This window comes from Amblyraja radiata, chromosome 1 (genome assembly GCF_010909765.2).
Source record: "Amblyraja radiata isolate CabotCenter1 chromosome 1, sAmbRad1.1.pri, whole genome shotgun sequence".
In the NCBI taxonomy this organism is placed as follows: domain Eukaryota; kingdom Metazoa; phylum Chordata; class Chondrichthyes; order Rajiformes; family Rajidae; genus Amblyraja; species Amblyraja radiata.
The window spans coordinates 161,812,722-161,830,041 of NC_045956.1; the positions used below are offsets into that span (position 1 = coordinate 161,812,722).

Genomic DNA, 17,320 nt, shown 5'->3' on the forward strand with positions numbered 1-17,320 from the left:
GTTACCTATTTCCTTCGCTCCATAGATGCTGCTGCGTTTCTCCAGCATTTTTGTGTAAACAATCCTGCCTATGCCTTTTTTCTCATTCTGACTCTAATCGCCCCTGGTTCGATATCACCCTCCCTCCGTCTCCCAGTTTCCTAACTGCCAGTTTTACTCTCACACTCTCTCCCTCTCAGCTCCTTCTTTTTAATTTTATTTTCAAACTAACAATTTTCCACCCATCCCCAACCCACATTCTTTCTCCCACCCAACTGCACTCCATTCTATCTCCAGCTGCTAGTCACTTCATTTCCTCCAGACCAAAGCCATTTCCCCGCCACTGGCATTCGCCTCTCCAAGGTTATGCACCACATTCTCTCATTGGCTGTCATCCTCATCTCATCTTATCCAATCTATCCCAGTGGCTGCAATGTCCAAAGTCTGCAGCTTTGACCTAACAACTCAAAAGTCGGTCAAGAAATATTGGAGGAATCTTCAGTCATCCAGCTGGTTTTGCTAGATGTCAGCAGATGAACGCCTCAGGTTGCTATGCAAGCTAAATAATGTTTGCTAACGCACCACTTCCCAGCCAATGGTGGTGGATTCACCCTGTGGGATTGGGAGCACCTTGCTTGGCTGAACGAATGCCAAATACAATGCAAAGGAAATTTTTTTTTATTTACATTACAGAAATGCTTGGTTTATTAACAACCAAAAATGATTATGGAAGCCTACCAATCGATACCAAGTATCTCCATAGAGCTAGGGATGCAAGAAACATTACCCTATATTTTTTTAACAATTTCCTTTAAATTACCTCTTTGAAAGAACATCCTTTCAAATATACAGCTGTACAGGTGCCACTGACAATACAAAAGTTCAACTAAGTATAATCTGAGTAATAGGCATATCATTTAAGAACCCGTCCCAATTTTACTTGCCACTTTGTGGAAACAAAAAACATTTGCTTTGTTCTGCCATTCATCGTGAGTGTAAATGTAGATGTAAAATTATAGATTACACATTGATTTGCACTATTTGCACCCTGGACACTGCCTCTTCACCCCCCTGCCCTCAGGAAGACGATACAGGACACTGAGCGCCCGCACGACAAGACTAAAAAACAGCTTCTACCATAGAGCTGTGACACTACTGAACTCTATCCCCCTCCCACACTGATTCCCCCCCCTCTCTCGCACACACCCGCCCATACTCCTATATGTTTATAGTCTAATTTTTTAATAGTTCTTTTTTAAACATATTTTTATACTCATATTCCTGTGCAGCTGGAGGACTGCTCCAACAAAATTTCGTTGTCTTGTACAATGACAATAAAGATTATTATTATTATTATTATTATTATTATTTCTTTCAGCACTAACCTGACATCATCAGGTTTGCAGTGTACCCATTCACAAATATGAACATTGAGGTATTTGATTTACAAAGGATTTAAATTGACAATAGCAGTTTATAATGAAACTCAGTGATGCAAATATTCTTACAGGTATTCCATTCAGTCTCCTTCTTCCCAAAGTCAGTCTTAAATTAGAGTTATACGACACACCAAATTACTGCTTGGGATGCCAGATCAAATCCCAGTAACCAAGCAATTGTTTATCATGCAGGTTATTTTTAATCAAATCTAACCACTATTCTAGAGGGCAATTAAATGTTTGAAATAGAATTTACCAAGGACATGCTCAAGTCAACCATAAGGACCCCAGTACCTAGGCTTTCCAACGTATGCAGCACAGGTTATTTTTACTGCATTGTAATGTGTGACAGAAACATAAAAGCTATCACGCTTCTTTGTTCATTTTCCATCCAACTGAGGGTTTTATTCTTTTGAAACTAGATCTTCATTCCAATGGAACAAAGGAATGTAATGGCAGTAAGGTAAAACAGATCACACAAAAAAAAGCTCACTTTCAAAGCTGAATGTGTTGTTTAAATACTAGTAGTATTATATATCAAAATACAAACATGTTAAACCAAGATAGAGGCTTGAGCCACAAAATCTTTCCCAAAGTAGTATTAGAGAAAAACAATGCACCTTGAAACAGGGAATCTAAAGACAATAGCGCTGATTAACAAATTATGACAGAGCACTAATAGTGAAGGAGTGGGCACGAGCAGCTTTATCTAATTCCAGACCTATGTTCTATGTATTGGTGGCTGGATGATAAATGGAATTATTTAATATAAACAAATGTACTATTGATTTGTACAAGATGTTTCATTTCCAAAGTAATCAGGAGGAAACTAGACAGGCTATCAAGATAATATTTCTTTAATTTCATTAATTTATAATCCCTGACAAAGAATGTTTGTAAATACCTGGGATCTCTGAATTAATCGTCCTCTTGCCATTTCCAGAAACTTCGTCGTCTGATGAGCTTGTGCTGGAATCACATGTCAAGTCGCTATCACTCGTACTGCTGTCCTGCAGCAATGTATATTTCTTCCGAGCTGCCGCTTCGCGTTTCTGCCGTAGCAAACGTATCCGTTCCTTTTGTTTCTGCGTTCTAACCTTTGACACACGGCCATTCTGCTTGTCGTTTGAAGAACGGTTCTTTTTGGGAGCCATGGTTGATGTTTCACTCTCAGACCTGGATCGTCGTGATTTTCTGCCTACTGAAGGACCAGATCCTCCTGTGGGGTCCTCTTCCACAGCTACATTTGCCTGGGGTGCCTCATTCTCCTCTGCAGATGAGAGTGTGTCAGAATCTGCCAAATGACCACTGGAAGACGGGGAAACCATGCACTGATTGGAAGAATCGCTGTCATAAGTGCGGCCGGGTGTTTGTTTATCGCTCTCAGCAGATGGAAGCTGAGATTCAGATGAGTCTTGCCCAAGTTCCATTAACAAGCAAGGTTCAACAGACTGTCCACTTGTTTTCAATGGATGTTCACTGTTCTCTTTTGTCAATTTGGCTGCTGTCTCTTTTGGAAATGAACCATCATCTTCCTTGCAGGTTTCACCAGATTTTATATCAACACCTTTTGAAGAAGCCTCAGTTTCCTGCAGACCATCCTGGGAAGAGAAATCTGCCTTCTCCGCTGCTTCCATCTTCATGTCAAGTTAGTTCTTAAGCACTTGCTGCAAAACACCATACAGCACCAGGTCTAAAGACGTGTGCTCAGCTAAAGATTTAATAGATGGGAGAAACCTAAAGAAGGGAGAAAAATTATTGGACATGTTTAGTTAAATTACAATTATAGCCTTCCATTTATCCAAACTAAGCACAACTCTTATTCGTGGCAGAATATGGATTTTAATTTGGCAATCTGCATCAAATTGAAGAAATACACACAGAAATAGTTTGCTTGCCCAGTATTGGTCTCGAAGAATCAATTTTGCACTGGTTTTTAAATTAGGATTTCCAACCCTGGTCCTTAAACTGGGAGGTACACAAAAATGCTGGAGAAACTCAGCGGGTGCAGCAGCATCTATGGAGCGAAGGAAATGGGTAACGTTTCGGGCCAAAACCCTTCTTCAGACTGATAGGGGGTGGCGGGGAGAAGGAAGGAAAAAGGAGGAGGAGGAGCCCGAGGGCTGGGAGGAGACAGCACGAGGGCTCAGGAAGGGGAGGAGACAGCAAGGGCTAACAAAATTGGGAGAATTCAATGTTCATGTTCCTTAAACTGGGTGTCAGTTTTCTACTTTATTTTGCAGATTCAATTTTGCTCAACACCAAATACAGGTAGAGATGAACTACAGTTTAAATATCTGAAGCTATCATATATAGCGATAATGCATACATTTACTTCATCAACTATTGGTTATTTTGGAAAAGAAAGGTTAACTAATGCTTTGCTGTTTTTCCTTGAAGAAAAACAAATTGAAGAAATTGTTTAAATGCAAAAATCGCAGCATATAATTTTGTTTGAGAAACTACAATTGTGTAAGGTAGACAAAAGTGCTGGAGAAACTCAGCGGGTGGCACCAGCATCTATGGAGCGAAGGAAATAGGCAACGTTTCGGCCCAAAACCCTTCTTCAGACTGATGTAGGGTTGGGGCGGGGGGGGGGGGGGGAACAACAAGGAAAAAGGAAGAGGAGGAGCCCGGGGGCTGAGAAGGGGAGGAGACAGCAAGGGCTACGGGAAATTGGAGAATTCAATGTTTATGCCGATAGGGTGCAGACTGCCCAAGTCTGCATATGAGGTGCTGCTCCTCCAATTTACGGTGGTGCTCACTCTGGCCATGGAGGAGGCCCAGGACAGAGGGGTCGGATTCGGAATGGGAGGGGGAGTTGAAGTGCTGGCCGGGACGTCAGGTTGATTAATGCGGACCGAGCGGAGGTGTTCGGCGAAACGATCGCCAAGCCTTCGCTTGGTCTCACCGATGTAGATCAGCTGACATCTAGAGCAGCGGATGCAATAGATGAGGTTAGAGGAGTTGCAGGTGAACCTCTGTCGCACCTGGATCGACTGCTTGGGTCCTTGAATGGAGTCGAGGGGGGAGGTAAAGCGACAAGTGTAGCATCTCTTGCGGTTGCAAGGGCAAGTGCCCGGGGAGGGTGGTGCGGGAGGAAAGGGAAGAATTGACCAGGGAGTTATGGAGGGAGCGGTCTTTGCGGAAGGCAGACAAGGGGGGAGATGGGAAGATGTGGCGAGTGGTGGGGTCACGTTGGAGGTGGCGAAACTGACGGAGGACTATTTGTTGTATGTGACGGCTAGTGGGGTGAAAGGTGAGGACTAGGGGGACTCTGCCCTTGTTACAAGTGGGGGGGATGGGGAGAGAGAGCAGTGTTACAGGGTATGGAAGAGACCCTGGTGAGAGCCTCATCTATAGTAGGGGAGGGGAACCCCCGTTCCCTGAAGAATGAGGACATTTCGGATGCCCTGGTGTGAAACACCTCATCCTGGGAGCAGATGCGGCGTAGACAGAGGAATTGGGAGTAGGGGATGGAGTCCTTATAGGTAGCAGGGTGGAAAGAAGAGTAGTCCAGATAGCCATGGGAGTCAGTGGGTTTATAGTGGATGTCGGTCAGAAGTCTATCACCTGCAATGGAGATAGTGAGGTCAAGAAATGGTAGGGAAGTGTCGGAAATGGTCCAGGTGTATTTGAGTGCTGGATGAAAGTTAGTGGTGAAGCGGATGAAGTCAGTCAGTTGTGTGTGGGTGCAGGAGGTAGCACCAAAGCAATTGTCGATGTAGCGGAGGTAGAGGTCGGGGATGGGGCCCTGGTACGCCTCGAACAAGGATTGTTCGATGTACCCGACAAAGAGGCAGGCGTAGCTGGGGCCCATGCGTGTGCCCATAGCTATGCCTTGTGTTTGGAGGAAATGGGAGCAGTCAAACGAGAAGTTATTGAGGGTAAGGACCAACTCCGCAGAGGAGAGTATCAGTGGACGGGTATAGGTTGATTCTCCAGTCGAGGAAGAACCGGAAGGCTTTGAGACCATCCTGGTGGGGGATGGAGGTGTAGAGTGACTGGACGTCCATGGTGAAGATGACGGGATGGGGGCCTAGAGAATGGAATGCCCGGAGACGACGGAGAGTGTCTGAGGTGTCTTGAACATAGCATTGTCTGCAATTGTGTAAGATATAATAGAAGTTTTTTTTGGTTTTTTTTAAACTGGAAGAAATTGAGAGCAGAACTATTGCTTTAGGTCACTGTTCTCAACATGGAGATATTCACCATAAAATCTGTAACCACAAAGAGAATTCCACATAAGCTTGTTTGTAAAAAAAATTCAGCAGGTGTGAATGCCAATATTTCAACTCCAAATGTAGGGGGTTCATTCTAACCTTTTTCAAAACTCAGAGATTAGTTTCCAGCACCATAGATGACTAAAGGTCACCACTTGAATAAAGACGAACATTTGTAGTAATTTGGTCAAAACTGTCATATTTTTTTATTCATTCTTGCGATATGGGAATGGGTGGCAAGCTTGCACTTAACTATAGTTCTCTAAACTATAGTGATGGCAGGTTTACATCTTCAATCACTCCAAAAAAGACAGTTAAGAGTCAATTATGTTTAAGAAGGAACTGCAGATACTGGAAAATCGAAGGCAGACAAAAATGCTGGAGAAACTCAGCGGGTGAGGCAGCATCTTTGGAGCGAAGGAAATAGGCTTTTCGGGTAGAAGGGTTTCGACCCGAAACATTGCCTGTTTCCTTCGCTCCATAGATGCTGCCTCACCCGCTGAGTTTCTCCAACATTTTTGTCTACCTAAGAGTCAATTATGTTCATTTGAGGTTGGAGTTACGCATAGACCAAACCAGGGAAGATCAGCAGAGATCATTCATTAAACGTAAATCCCTTCCTTAAAGAGCCACTGTAAGATAATTTACCAATACCATATTTTTTTTAAATCTAACTCTCACACTGTAATAATGGAATACGACTTCCTTCAAGTAATTAGTTGACACCCTGGATTACCAGCATAGCAAAACTGAAAGCAGTTTCTAAACATTTGCCCAACCTCAAAGAAGCAGTAACCTCAAAGTACTTTAGTATATTTATGGCCAAGTTAACCAATATTCAAATCCTAATATAATATATATATATATTTTTTTAAAGATCATTGACATAGGTGCTAAATCCAAAAATGTACTTCAGTAATCTAAAGTGAACAGGAATCTACCCACTAGGAATGAAGCACACTGCAGACCCATGGTACAGTCCAAGATCATTCTTATTTTGAGTTCCAACGAGGTGAGAATGCAGGAACCATGGACCAACAAACCTAAAACAAAGACAATTTTGAGTGATGTCAACTATTTTACAATGAACAATATAAAGCTCAGGGTTAAATGTATATTGTTGATGGATAAATATCAAATTTAATATTTCAACAAAGTTCCTTCTCGGCCTCCACTTTTGCCTGCTGGGCATAATATCTGAACTGAGGTCAGCAATATATTTCAGATAGCAGACTTTCACCAATCAAACGATCACCAATATACAGATTCTGCAGTTATCAATGTAACAGGTTCAGAAGAGGGGAGCCATGCTGGCTTTCAGCACCAATTCTGTTTTGATGCAACTTCATGCAAGTACAGGAAAAGGACAATCAAGTATGATCCAGTGATCATATTATTTTTTGTAGGGATTGCTATATTTTGGTACGGCTGAGATAACGCTTGGCTTGGCTCAATGCCATAAAAAAAAATCATATGTAATAAATGCAAGAACGCAAATAAATTCTACATTCTGAAGTCCTTGACTGTAAGAAACTAAAAACAAACCAAAACTAAAACTGGAACAGGTGTATCTTCTGAACAAATACCTTGAATTAATTGATATCAAGGATTAAATAGAATAGCTCAAAGGATAGAGACACCTCAGGACAATGATCACAGACTGACAGTACACGGCAGTTCACTTCAAAGATTTGCTTTGAAAACTGACAAGGCTTTCTTTTCTACGGATATTTGAACAAACATACTTTTATCATTTCTAATACTTTACTAAAGTAAATAATATTTTACAATCAGAATTCCTGCACGTATAGGCTGCGCATCCATGGAAGCAATAATCTTGATATATCTCCACTTGTAACATAAAATTGACTGGAGGAAAAAGTTTGCAACTCTTTTGATTGATTAGTAGAGTGCACCGAGGTTGGTGGTGTTGAGAAGAATATGTATGGCTACAGCATGTTGTTGGTCAGATAGAAGGTACTTAAATTGGCACGGCATTGAAGAATGTGAACTTAATACAGTTAACTGGAATGAGCAAAAAGGTCGACATGGAAATGGGAGAAGTGACGGATTGAAGGGTCCGTTTAAGTGCTGTACAATATGACTGCACTATGAAATTCTGAATGCACCAGAGTATATACACAATACAAATATTTAAAATAATTACTCACAATGTAGTTGTACCTTACTCCAAATAGCCAAATAGCTTAACACCATGGCTCCAGGGAACCCTGCACTGTGAACACTTGGGAGTACAATGCAATATCAAAATAATTCTAAACTTGGATGACATCACATAAATATAGATGCAAGACTCTACGTAGATCTAGAGAACTTACCTACATAATTAAACCAAACTAATTGGGATTTTTCTTTTGATTTGAAGCAGAACGACAGCAATTTTGTTGCATAAAGTTAAACATTAAATCCATTTGATTAATTTCCAAAATCAATAATGACCTGCGTCAAAACTCAATTAGTAATGTATATTAACATACAATTCTCTAACTATAAAGCTGGACTATCATAAAAACTTCCCTTGGGAAATTGCAAAAATATGAATGAAGGTGCAGGACCAGTGATTGGTAGACATTGCAATCTGTTACTGCAATGGTACTGACCTCTGCACCATTGAGGGGATCCATAGGAATTACTGCTTCAAGAACACAGCTAACATCAAAGACCCACACCACCTTGGCTAGGCTCTTATTTCATTTTTACCATTGGGAAGGTGGTACAGGAGCCTAAAAACCATGGTGACTGGGTTCAAGACCAGGTGCTTGCACACAACATACTAATTTCAGTAACCAGGATCTTCAATGGAATGCCTTTGGTTGCACAATTTACTTTGGTTTTTGCACTATTATCGTATTACAATATTTAACTTATATTTTGGATCATTACATCTTTATCTGCGTGTTATTTGTTTACAGGACTGCTAAACTCAAGAAAACCCACAAGGTCACACAAAGCTGTTCCACACAAACAGCAGCCGAGGTCAGAATCAAATTCTGGTCACTGGCCCCGTGAGACAGTTCTCATGTATTTGGATGGTAAATGAAATCAGCTACAAATGAACTTGTACATGTATAAGAAGGAATTGCAGATGCTGGTTTAAACAGCATATCTCTGGAGAGAAGAGATGCTACCTGTCCCGCTGAGTTACTCCAGCTTTGTGTCTAATATGTACATGTATTGATTGCCTGCTGCTGGTCAAAGACTAATGGTTGGGTGAATTTGCTTCTGGAACGGAGGCAATGCAAGTTGAACAGTTTCTCATTTGTACTGTGCTTAGTTCCATGTTAGCAGGTTTGCTGGAGGAGTGGTTGATTTAGCATTTGGCAGACTTCCCAAATTGTAAACCGACTTCAAATAAATTCTAATGTTCAGCATTTAAATTATTAAACTGTATTTGCAGTAAACCAAAAAAAAAATCTACGGGTAAAATTTAAGTCCAAGATCGGCAAGGGCAGTCTGGAATAATAGCATTAGCAGGACAGATTCCTAGATTCCTCAAGATAACAAGACCTCAATTTGAAAGCAATTGCACTTGCAGCTAAATTACTGCATTACAAGAGGCATCAATTTACAGACTCCTCTCAACCCCCTTGGCTGGGGAGGAGGGGGGGGGGGCCTGATTACTCATTGCAAACTGTATATAAATGAACTCGATTCATCAGCTCCCTTTAACACCAATTGTCTCAGACTTCATTCCTGTAAGTAGTACTGCATTGCAGGAAAAATTCTTTGGGAGTCTATTTATAATACACTTTTTAAAAGGTTTTCTGAGTGTATCGCATTAATGAGCAGAAACTCCAAATATAAACCCAGCGATCCTGATAACTGGTAACCATGTTGGAATTAAACAAGATATCTTAGTAGGTTGTCATAAATTATTTTTTAGGAAATCAATATGTTATTGATGTGCTACTGAGTGACATACTTAAAACTATGAAAGAAGTAATAGTCATTCAGCTCAGCTACATTCAGAAAATGTGCAGACTATGGTAAAACACCAATAATCCTCTTTCTGATGATTCAGCACCTGGCCCATCAGATGATGTCAGCCTCGTTTCATTGAAACTCACCAGTTTCTGGTTCCCATGTTCAAATGACTGGGGCCATGGTTTCCGCATGACCTTTAAACTAACCAGATACAGGAACCCACACCCCTTTTAATATCAGAGTGGAACATTTATATGTCTTTGTAACATCTTAAACAAAGTGAATTAAAAGTGGGCCGAGGTATTAATAGGGTTAACATCTAATTGTCCCAACAATCTGCCAGCTCAGTGCCGAAGTCCTAAAAATGCCAGATTACCCCAGATTTACTGTACTCTTTTTCACCGATTCAAACCACACATGGGATTCACAGTTCAATACACTTTGTTATTCACAAGAAATTCAGGGAACAGAATCAATCCACGTCCATAAATCATGGGAACAGAATTAAACCATTCAGCCCATCGAGTCTACTCCGCCATTCCATCATGGCTGATATATCTTTTCCTCTCAACCTCATTCTTCTGCCACCTCACTGTAACATTTGACACCCTTACTAATCAAGAACCTGTCAAAATCTCCAAATTCCTCGTATGTTTCAAAACATACTTGGCTTATAAAGAATGATAATGATTTTTTTTTTAAAACAACGACCTGCCGCCACAGACATCCGTGGCAATGAATTCCACAGATTCACCACTCTTGACTAAAGAAATTCCTCCTCATCTCCATTCTAAAGATACGTTCTTTTATTCTGAGGCTATGCCCTCTGTTCCGAGGCTCTCCCATTAGTGGAAACACCCTCTCCACATCCACTCTAATCAGGCCTTTCACTATTCAGTGTTTCAATTAGACCCCACCCCCTCGCATCCTACTAAACTTCAGCGAATACAGGCCAAGTTTCAGTGTTAGCGAATACAGGCCCACAGTTTCAGTGTCCGTTTAGTTTACTCTGTGCTCACCCGATCTATCCCTCTCCTGATTTTAAACACCTCTATAAGATCACCCCTCATCCTCCTGCACACCAGGGAGTTGAGTCCCAGCCTACTCAACCTCTCATATTGGTCAGACCCTCTAGTCCTGGCAAAATCCTCGTAAATCTTCCCTGGACCCTTTCCAGCTTGACAACATCTTTCCTTTTACTTGGTGCCCAGAACTCAACACACTACTCTAAATGCGGACTCACGTAGACCTTATAAGACGTTGGTCATACCACTGCAACATGACATCCCAACTTCTATACTCAATACTCTGACTGATGGAAGGCCAATGTACCAAAAGCCTTTTTGAACACCTTATCTACCCATGACTCGACCTTCAAGGAACCATGCACCTGCACTCCTAGATCCCTCTGCTCTACAACACTCCCCAGAGCCCTACCATTCACTGTGTAGGTCATTCCCATGTTTGACCCCAATAGACAATAGGTGAAGGAGTAGGTCATTCGGCCCTTCGAGCCAGCATCACCATTCAATGTAATCATGGCTGATCATCCCCAATCAGTACCTCGTTCCTGCCTTCTCCCCATATCCCCTGACTCCGCTATCTTTAAGAGCACTATCTGGCTCTCTCTTGAAAGTATCCAGAGAACCGGCCTCCACCACCCTCTGAGGCAGAGAATTCCACAGACTCACAACTCTGTGTGAAAGTGTTTCCTCCTCTCTGTTCTAAATGGCTTACCACTTATTCTTAAACAGTGGCCCCTGGTTCTGAACTCCCCCAACATCATGAACATGTTTCCTGCCTTTAGCGTGTCCAAACCCTTAATAATCTTATATGCTTCAATAAGATCCCCTCTCAGCCTTCTAAATTCCAGAGTATACAAGCCCAGCCGCTCCATTCTCTCAGCATATGACATTCCCTCCATCCCGGGAATTAACCTTGTAAACCTACGCTGCACTTGAAATCTGAAGAAACTTTTGGTAACCTCTTAATTTACCGACTAGGTTCCTGTCATAATTAATTTTCTCCTCATTGCCTTTTTAGCTGCCTTCTGTTGTATTTTATAAGCTTCCCAATACTCAAGCTTCCAGCTAACCATTGCAATATTACATGCCTTTTCTTTTAGTTTTATGCTCTCTTTGACTTCCCTTGTCAACCAGAAACTCTTGCCATTGCTGCTCCACTGTCATTCCTGCTTGTGTCCCTTTCCATCAACTTTAGCCAGTTCCTCCCTTGTGCCTCTATAGTTACCTTCAATCAGCAGTAATACTATCATTTCTGATTTCATCTTCTCCCTCATTGCCATTTATGAATCACAAAAACCTTTAACTCTATTAATTGAGATGGACAATCCTTTTCAATTGTGCATAAAATCTCCTCATTTACCTTTGGTATATGATCTCAAAACCAACAGGTCTGCAGAGAATCCAATCTCACTTCAGACTGGCATGCAAAGCAAACTGTGTCATTGCTTTAAAACTTCTCAATGTTTCTCACTTCAATGCAAACTGCACCACACCTCCAACAACCTTCCTGCTGGTGTGGAACTAATCCACAAGACAAATGGGAAACTGTTCAAACAGCTTCAGTCTGACATGCAACAGGCAAACAATGCATGTACATGTTCAGAATATATGCCCCAAGTCTTTAAGTTATTTGCTACAGCACAGAAATTGAGTTTTACAAAGACAATCTGCAAAATATGTCTCCGCCTCCCCCCACACGCCCACCAATAAAACAGTGACCTTCAACAATCCATGACCTGACCTGATGAAACAAAGTGTGAACCTCCAACACAGCAGAGAGCTCCGAGTATATTGGGCAGCAAAGATCCCACTTACTTGCATACTTCAAAGACATGGACTACCTAAAGCAGGCGTCTCATTTTACTGAGATACTCGCAACACAGGAAAGGTCCACAGGAAAGGTCAGTAAACATTACTCAGGCCAACATCTTATTACATTGTTCCCAAATAAAAAGATATAGACACAGTAATCGAAACTGACACTCGATAATGACTCTATAATTTGAGTCAGAAGGGTCTTGATCCGAAACGTCACCCATTCCTTCCATTCAGAGATGCTGCCTGTCCCGCTGAGTTACTCCAGCATGTCCTCGTGGCGATCCACGGAAAAGACGGCACGATGCACTCTGTGACGCGTTGGGTGACTAATTCTGTCAACATGTTGGACGATGACAGAAGCCAACAGCGAGCTATATGTCGGCTGACATACGAGCGAACGAACTCCAGCAATTTGTGTCTACCTTCAATTTGAACCAGCATCTGCAGTTCTTTCCTGCACACACTATAATGACCTCAGTTCAATTAAGAAATTAGCAGATAGTAATAGTCATAGAGTCATAGAGCCATACAGCATGGAAACAGCCCCTTTGGCCCAACTTGTCCCATCTACACTAGTCCCATCTGCCTGCATTTAGCCCTTATCCCTCCAAACTGTCCTATCCATGTACCTGTCTGTCTAACTGTTTCTTAAACGTTGCGATTGTCCCTGCCTCAACTACCTCCTTTAGCAGCTCATCCATACGCCTACCACCCTACCTGTGAAAAAGTTACCACTCAGATTCCTATTAAATCCTTCCCCCTTCACCTTAAACCTGTCTTTTGGTCCTCGATACCCATACTCTTGGCAAGAGACTGTGCATTTACCCGATCTATTCCGCTCTTGGGAATGGAGCTAACCCGGCTTTGCCTCAACTGCTTCTTGTGAGGATGGGCTCCATGCAAATGTCAGACGGAAAACCGATCTCCTTAATTCACAAAGTGCTGGAGGAACTCAGTAGGTAACGCAGCATCTGCGGGAAGGGAATGCACAGACCAGAACATTCTGAAAAATAGTCTCGACCCAAAACAACTTTAAACTTCCGACTTTAGTGTGGATGGGACCAAGCAGATGGCTTGATGGATGATTTGAAATCCTCCTTGTAAAAATATAAAATATAAAAACACCCCCCCCCAATCAATTGAGCTCTTATTGCACGACTACTCAAATTGCAGAAGCAGCATTGTGGTTTGGTATTGAGTTTCGTTCATTCACTTTGAGTACACAGACAACCAGTGGAAACAACATGGGTCTCACAAACCCTATTCAAGCACCTTCTGCACCACCAGTGTCATATACTGACAAACCCACCCTCGCCTAAGCAGCCACTTCAGAACTCGAACGAGGTTGAAGCAAGTTTGTGGGATTACCTAAAAAATAGATTAAAACTAGCCAAATGCTTTGAATTTAACGTTCTGAAATAGTTTCAACAATCTGGTTTATAAAATTTGCCACTCACTTTAACATTGTTAGAACTTTCATTCTGAATCAGTATTCCAAAGTGCAAATCATTATCGGCCATTAAGAGCATACAAAAATTCAGAAATACCATGTTACAGCATGTTATAACTGGCAGTAAAAGTTGTCTTACTCTCTGCAATGGAAATTATTCATATGGGGTCTTCTGAAAGCAAGTGAGATCTCGTACAAGACATAAGCATTGAAGCATAGTCTTTCAACTTAGTATATTATAGAACTCAGATGTTATTTTCAAAGACCCCAATTTCAAAGACAAAAACCACTCTAATTTTAAAACAAATTTGTAAAGTTATGGTGCTAAGGGCACAAATGTCACTGTTATTCAAACTCTGAAAAAATGTTTGGGCATGTCCCAGCAATTTTCTAACCATCACACCCAGACTTTCACAATAGGCTCAGCCAGTAATATTATTGCGGCAATTAATTACTTACATGTTTTGTAACGTCAAAGCGGATGGAGTTGTATGTTAGATAAGAGTGTAATTACTCTCACCACCACTTTTTTTAAATGACACATATCTACAAGCTGTTGTAAAATATAGAGACTGACAGTGTAGATAAATATTAAAAATTATGGTCTTCATGTATAAATGCAATAAACAGGTAATTTCAGTAATAATGCAACTTATTTTGCAAATTTGATTATTCATAGTCAAACATCTAAAATCACCATAATTTAAAATTCTAAAAGGCAAATATTAGCTCTCCCTGCACTACCTGGCTTTCACTCCAAGCTCTAAGAAGTGTTTCCTTGATCTGCATTTACTGCAAAGTATTCCCTGAATTAAGATTGTTTAAATATATTTTTAAATCACCTCTCAACCACTTTACAGTTTCACCCAACATATATAAATCATAAACACTATTAATCCTCCAAAATTCATTTATTCTGCTTATTCACTTCCAAACGTTTTCAGTACAGTAGCTGTATTTACATTGTGGTGATCAGAATGCTATGCAGTCTGTTCAGAGGCAGCACACATTTTGAAGATACCATTTCACCTCACTTATTTGACTCAGTGTTGATGTTTTATATCAAATTTGCTCTTCTCACAAGCCCTAATATCATTCAGATGACTACTACTTCTACTTCCATTCCAAAACATCCAAACAAGTCGATCCCCTAAACTGAACTATCTTGAGATGAATGCTATCATTCTATAAGGAATTTAGATTTTTTGGTGCTCCAGCTTTCAGTGATTTCTATGCAAAATATACAACTCACAAAAATACTCCAATTTTTCCTTTTGCCAAAGCCAAACTGGTTGTCTTCAGATTTTCCCAAAATTGAATGTTACTACATTGTCCCATTCATGGCCATTTCTTTATCTTCCATGGCCAGAACTTGTGTTTCCGGAGTAAACAGATATATTGTAGATAAACAATTTTCTGTTTCTTGATCTATTCCATCAAGGTAACCTCTACAGATTGCTGGGGAACACTAAGGAATAACTTTTCCTGGGGTATGGGGAACTCCTTAAGGAATAACTTTAGAGAACATTCCCTTCTTGGAATCAATTCAACCAATCACCAACCCTGATCACAATAATTTCTGCTATTGAAGCCAGCTTACATCAAAGCATATTGCTCTGTTTAAACATGTTTCTTATAACACAGGAGTATAAACCTGCCATTTGTATTTCCTATGTTGCATCTTTGAGCCAGGTTTATAGACATTTCCCAGATTACCAAAGACTTAATTAAATACATATCAGGAGCCCTACAAAATAAAGCCGTCATAGTTGCAATCAACATCGCCACTTTAGTTAAGCAATTCACAAGACTATAAATCATATCAACCATTATGAGCAGACTGTTGAAGTGAGGTCATAGAAACAGTTTAGCCCATGATTTGCAAAGGGTGAAAGTGGTGTACTAACTCAGCGGGTCAGGCAGCATCTCTGGTGAACATGAAACGGTGACATTTTGAGGTGTTTGTGCATGTCAGTGTAAAGCCGGAAGAGAGATAGGGATAGGACAAAGATCTATGCACTTGTCAGACTTTGTCCTACTCACACCACTCTTCCAGCTTTCTCCCTCCACCCAATCAGTCTGAAGAAAGGTCCTGATCCGAAACATCACGCATCCATGTTCTCCAGAGATGTCTTGACATCTCTGATGTCTTGAATTACTCCAGCACTTTGTCTTTTTATAGAATGATTATTCTACCAGAGTAACTATAATCAGCTTATAGAATGATCAGTGCAACAGCATTCCTTATCCTTCCCCAATGAAGTCCTTTATCTTTAATACTCCCCTCCTCCATTACCTCGCCATCCCTCTTCTGACCCCTATCCTCCTCCATTCCCCCACATCCCCAGCACTCCCTCCCCCTCCTCTTCACCCTCCCTCTTCATTCCTCTCTCCTCCTCCCCTCCCCCACCTCCTTTCCCCTACCCTCAGTCACACCCTCCCTCTCACCCATCACTACCCCCTCCTCCTCTTCACTCCCTATCCCACTCCCCCCTCCTCTCCCTCTATCCCCCACTCCCCCCTTCATCCATTTTACTTGTCACATTCTCAAAAAATTCCAGATTAGTCAAACAGCCTTCATAAATCCATGCTGATTTGGACCAATCCCTTTAACTGATATCCAAATGCGCCGTTATTACTTCTTTAATAATTGACTCCAGCATCTTCCCTATCATTGATGTCAGGCTAACTGGTCTATAATTCCCCTTAATCTCTCTCGCTCCTTTCTTGAAAAGTGGGATAACATTAGCTACCCTCCAATCCACAGGAACTGATCTTGAATCTAAAGAACATTGGAAAATAATCACCAATGCGTCCACGATTTCTAGAGTCATTTCCTAGAGTACCCTGGGATGCAGACCATCAGGCCCTTGGGATTTATCAGCCTTTAGTCCCATCAGTCCACCCAATACTATTTCTCGCCGAATACAAATTTATTTTAGTTCATCCGAGTCTACGCTAGAGGAATCCAGTCAGTCCCGCTCATCCTGCCAGTCTGCATTGGCTTCCAAATTCTCTCCTTTCATATACATACTCAACTCCTTTGTCAACAGCAAAATTAAAACCGCCTCCATTACTTCCCTTAACTGTGCATTCCTAACCCTGTATGGCCTGCCACATAATAAAAAACTGCTCACATCAATTTAGTTTCATCTGACAATTACTTTCATTCTATGTCTCCTAACTCTCAGCCAACAGAACAATGTATCTCTTATCTACACTTCATGATTTTAAGTACCTTGATCAGATCCCTTCACAGCCTGCTTGGTCCAAAGAGAAAAACATCAGCTTCCCCAATCTATGCTTTATAACTAAAGTCATGTGATGCTCTGACCTGGACCAAATACTCCCTTTAGCTGAGGCTAAACTGGTGTCTTAAAGGTTCATCATGACTTCTTTGCTGTAGTACTCTGTTTATAAAACTAAAAATCCTGAATGATA

General features: G+C 41.2%; 1 protein-coding gene across 10 annotated transcripts in view; it reads right to left on the reverse strand.

The window, feature by feature from the left end:
* The window catches only part of c1h18orf25 (chromosome 1 C18orf25 homolog), an 81,852-nt gene that overhangs the window by 52,980 nt on the left and 11,552 nt on the right, over positions 1-17,320 (reverse strand). For 6 of the 10 annotated variants that reach the window (XM_033034297.1, XM_033034237.1, XM_033034281.1 and 3 more), the window contains one exon: positions 2,323-3,155. In XM_033034297.1, coding sequence (XP_032890188.1) covers positions 2,323-3,061 — 739 coding nt within the window. In that variant the 5' untranslated portion in view covers positions 3,062-3,155. Of the gene's footprint in view, positions 1-2,322; positions 3,156-6,586; positions 6,685-17,320 lie in introns of all 10 variants that reach the window. The other 4 variants (XM_033034265.1, XM_033034245.1, XM_033034256.1 and 1 more) reach the window with 1 other exon arrangement.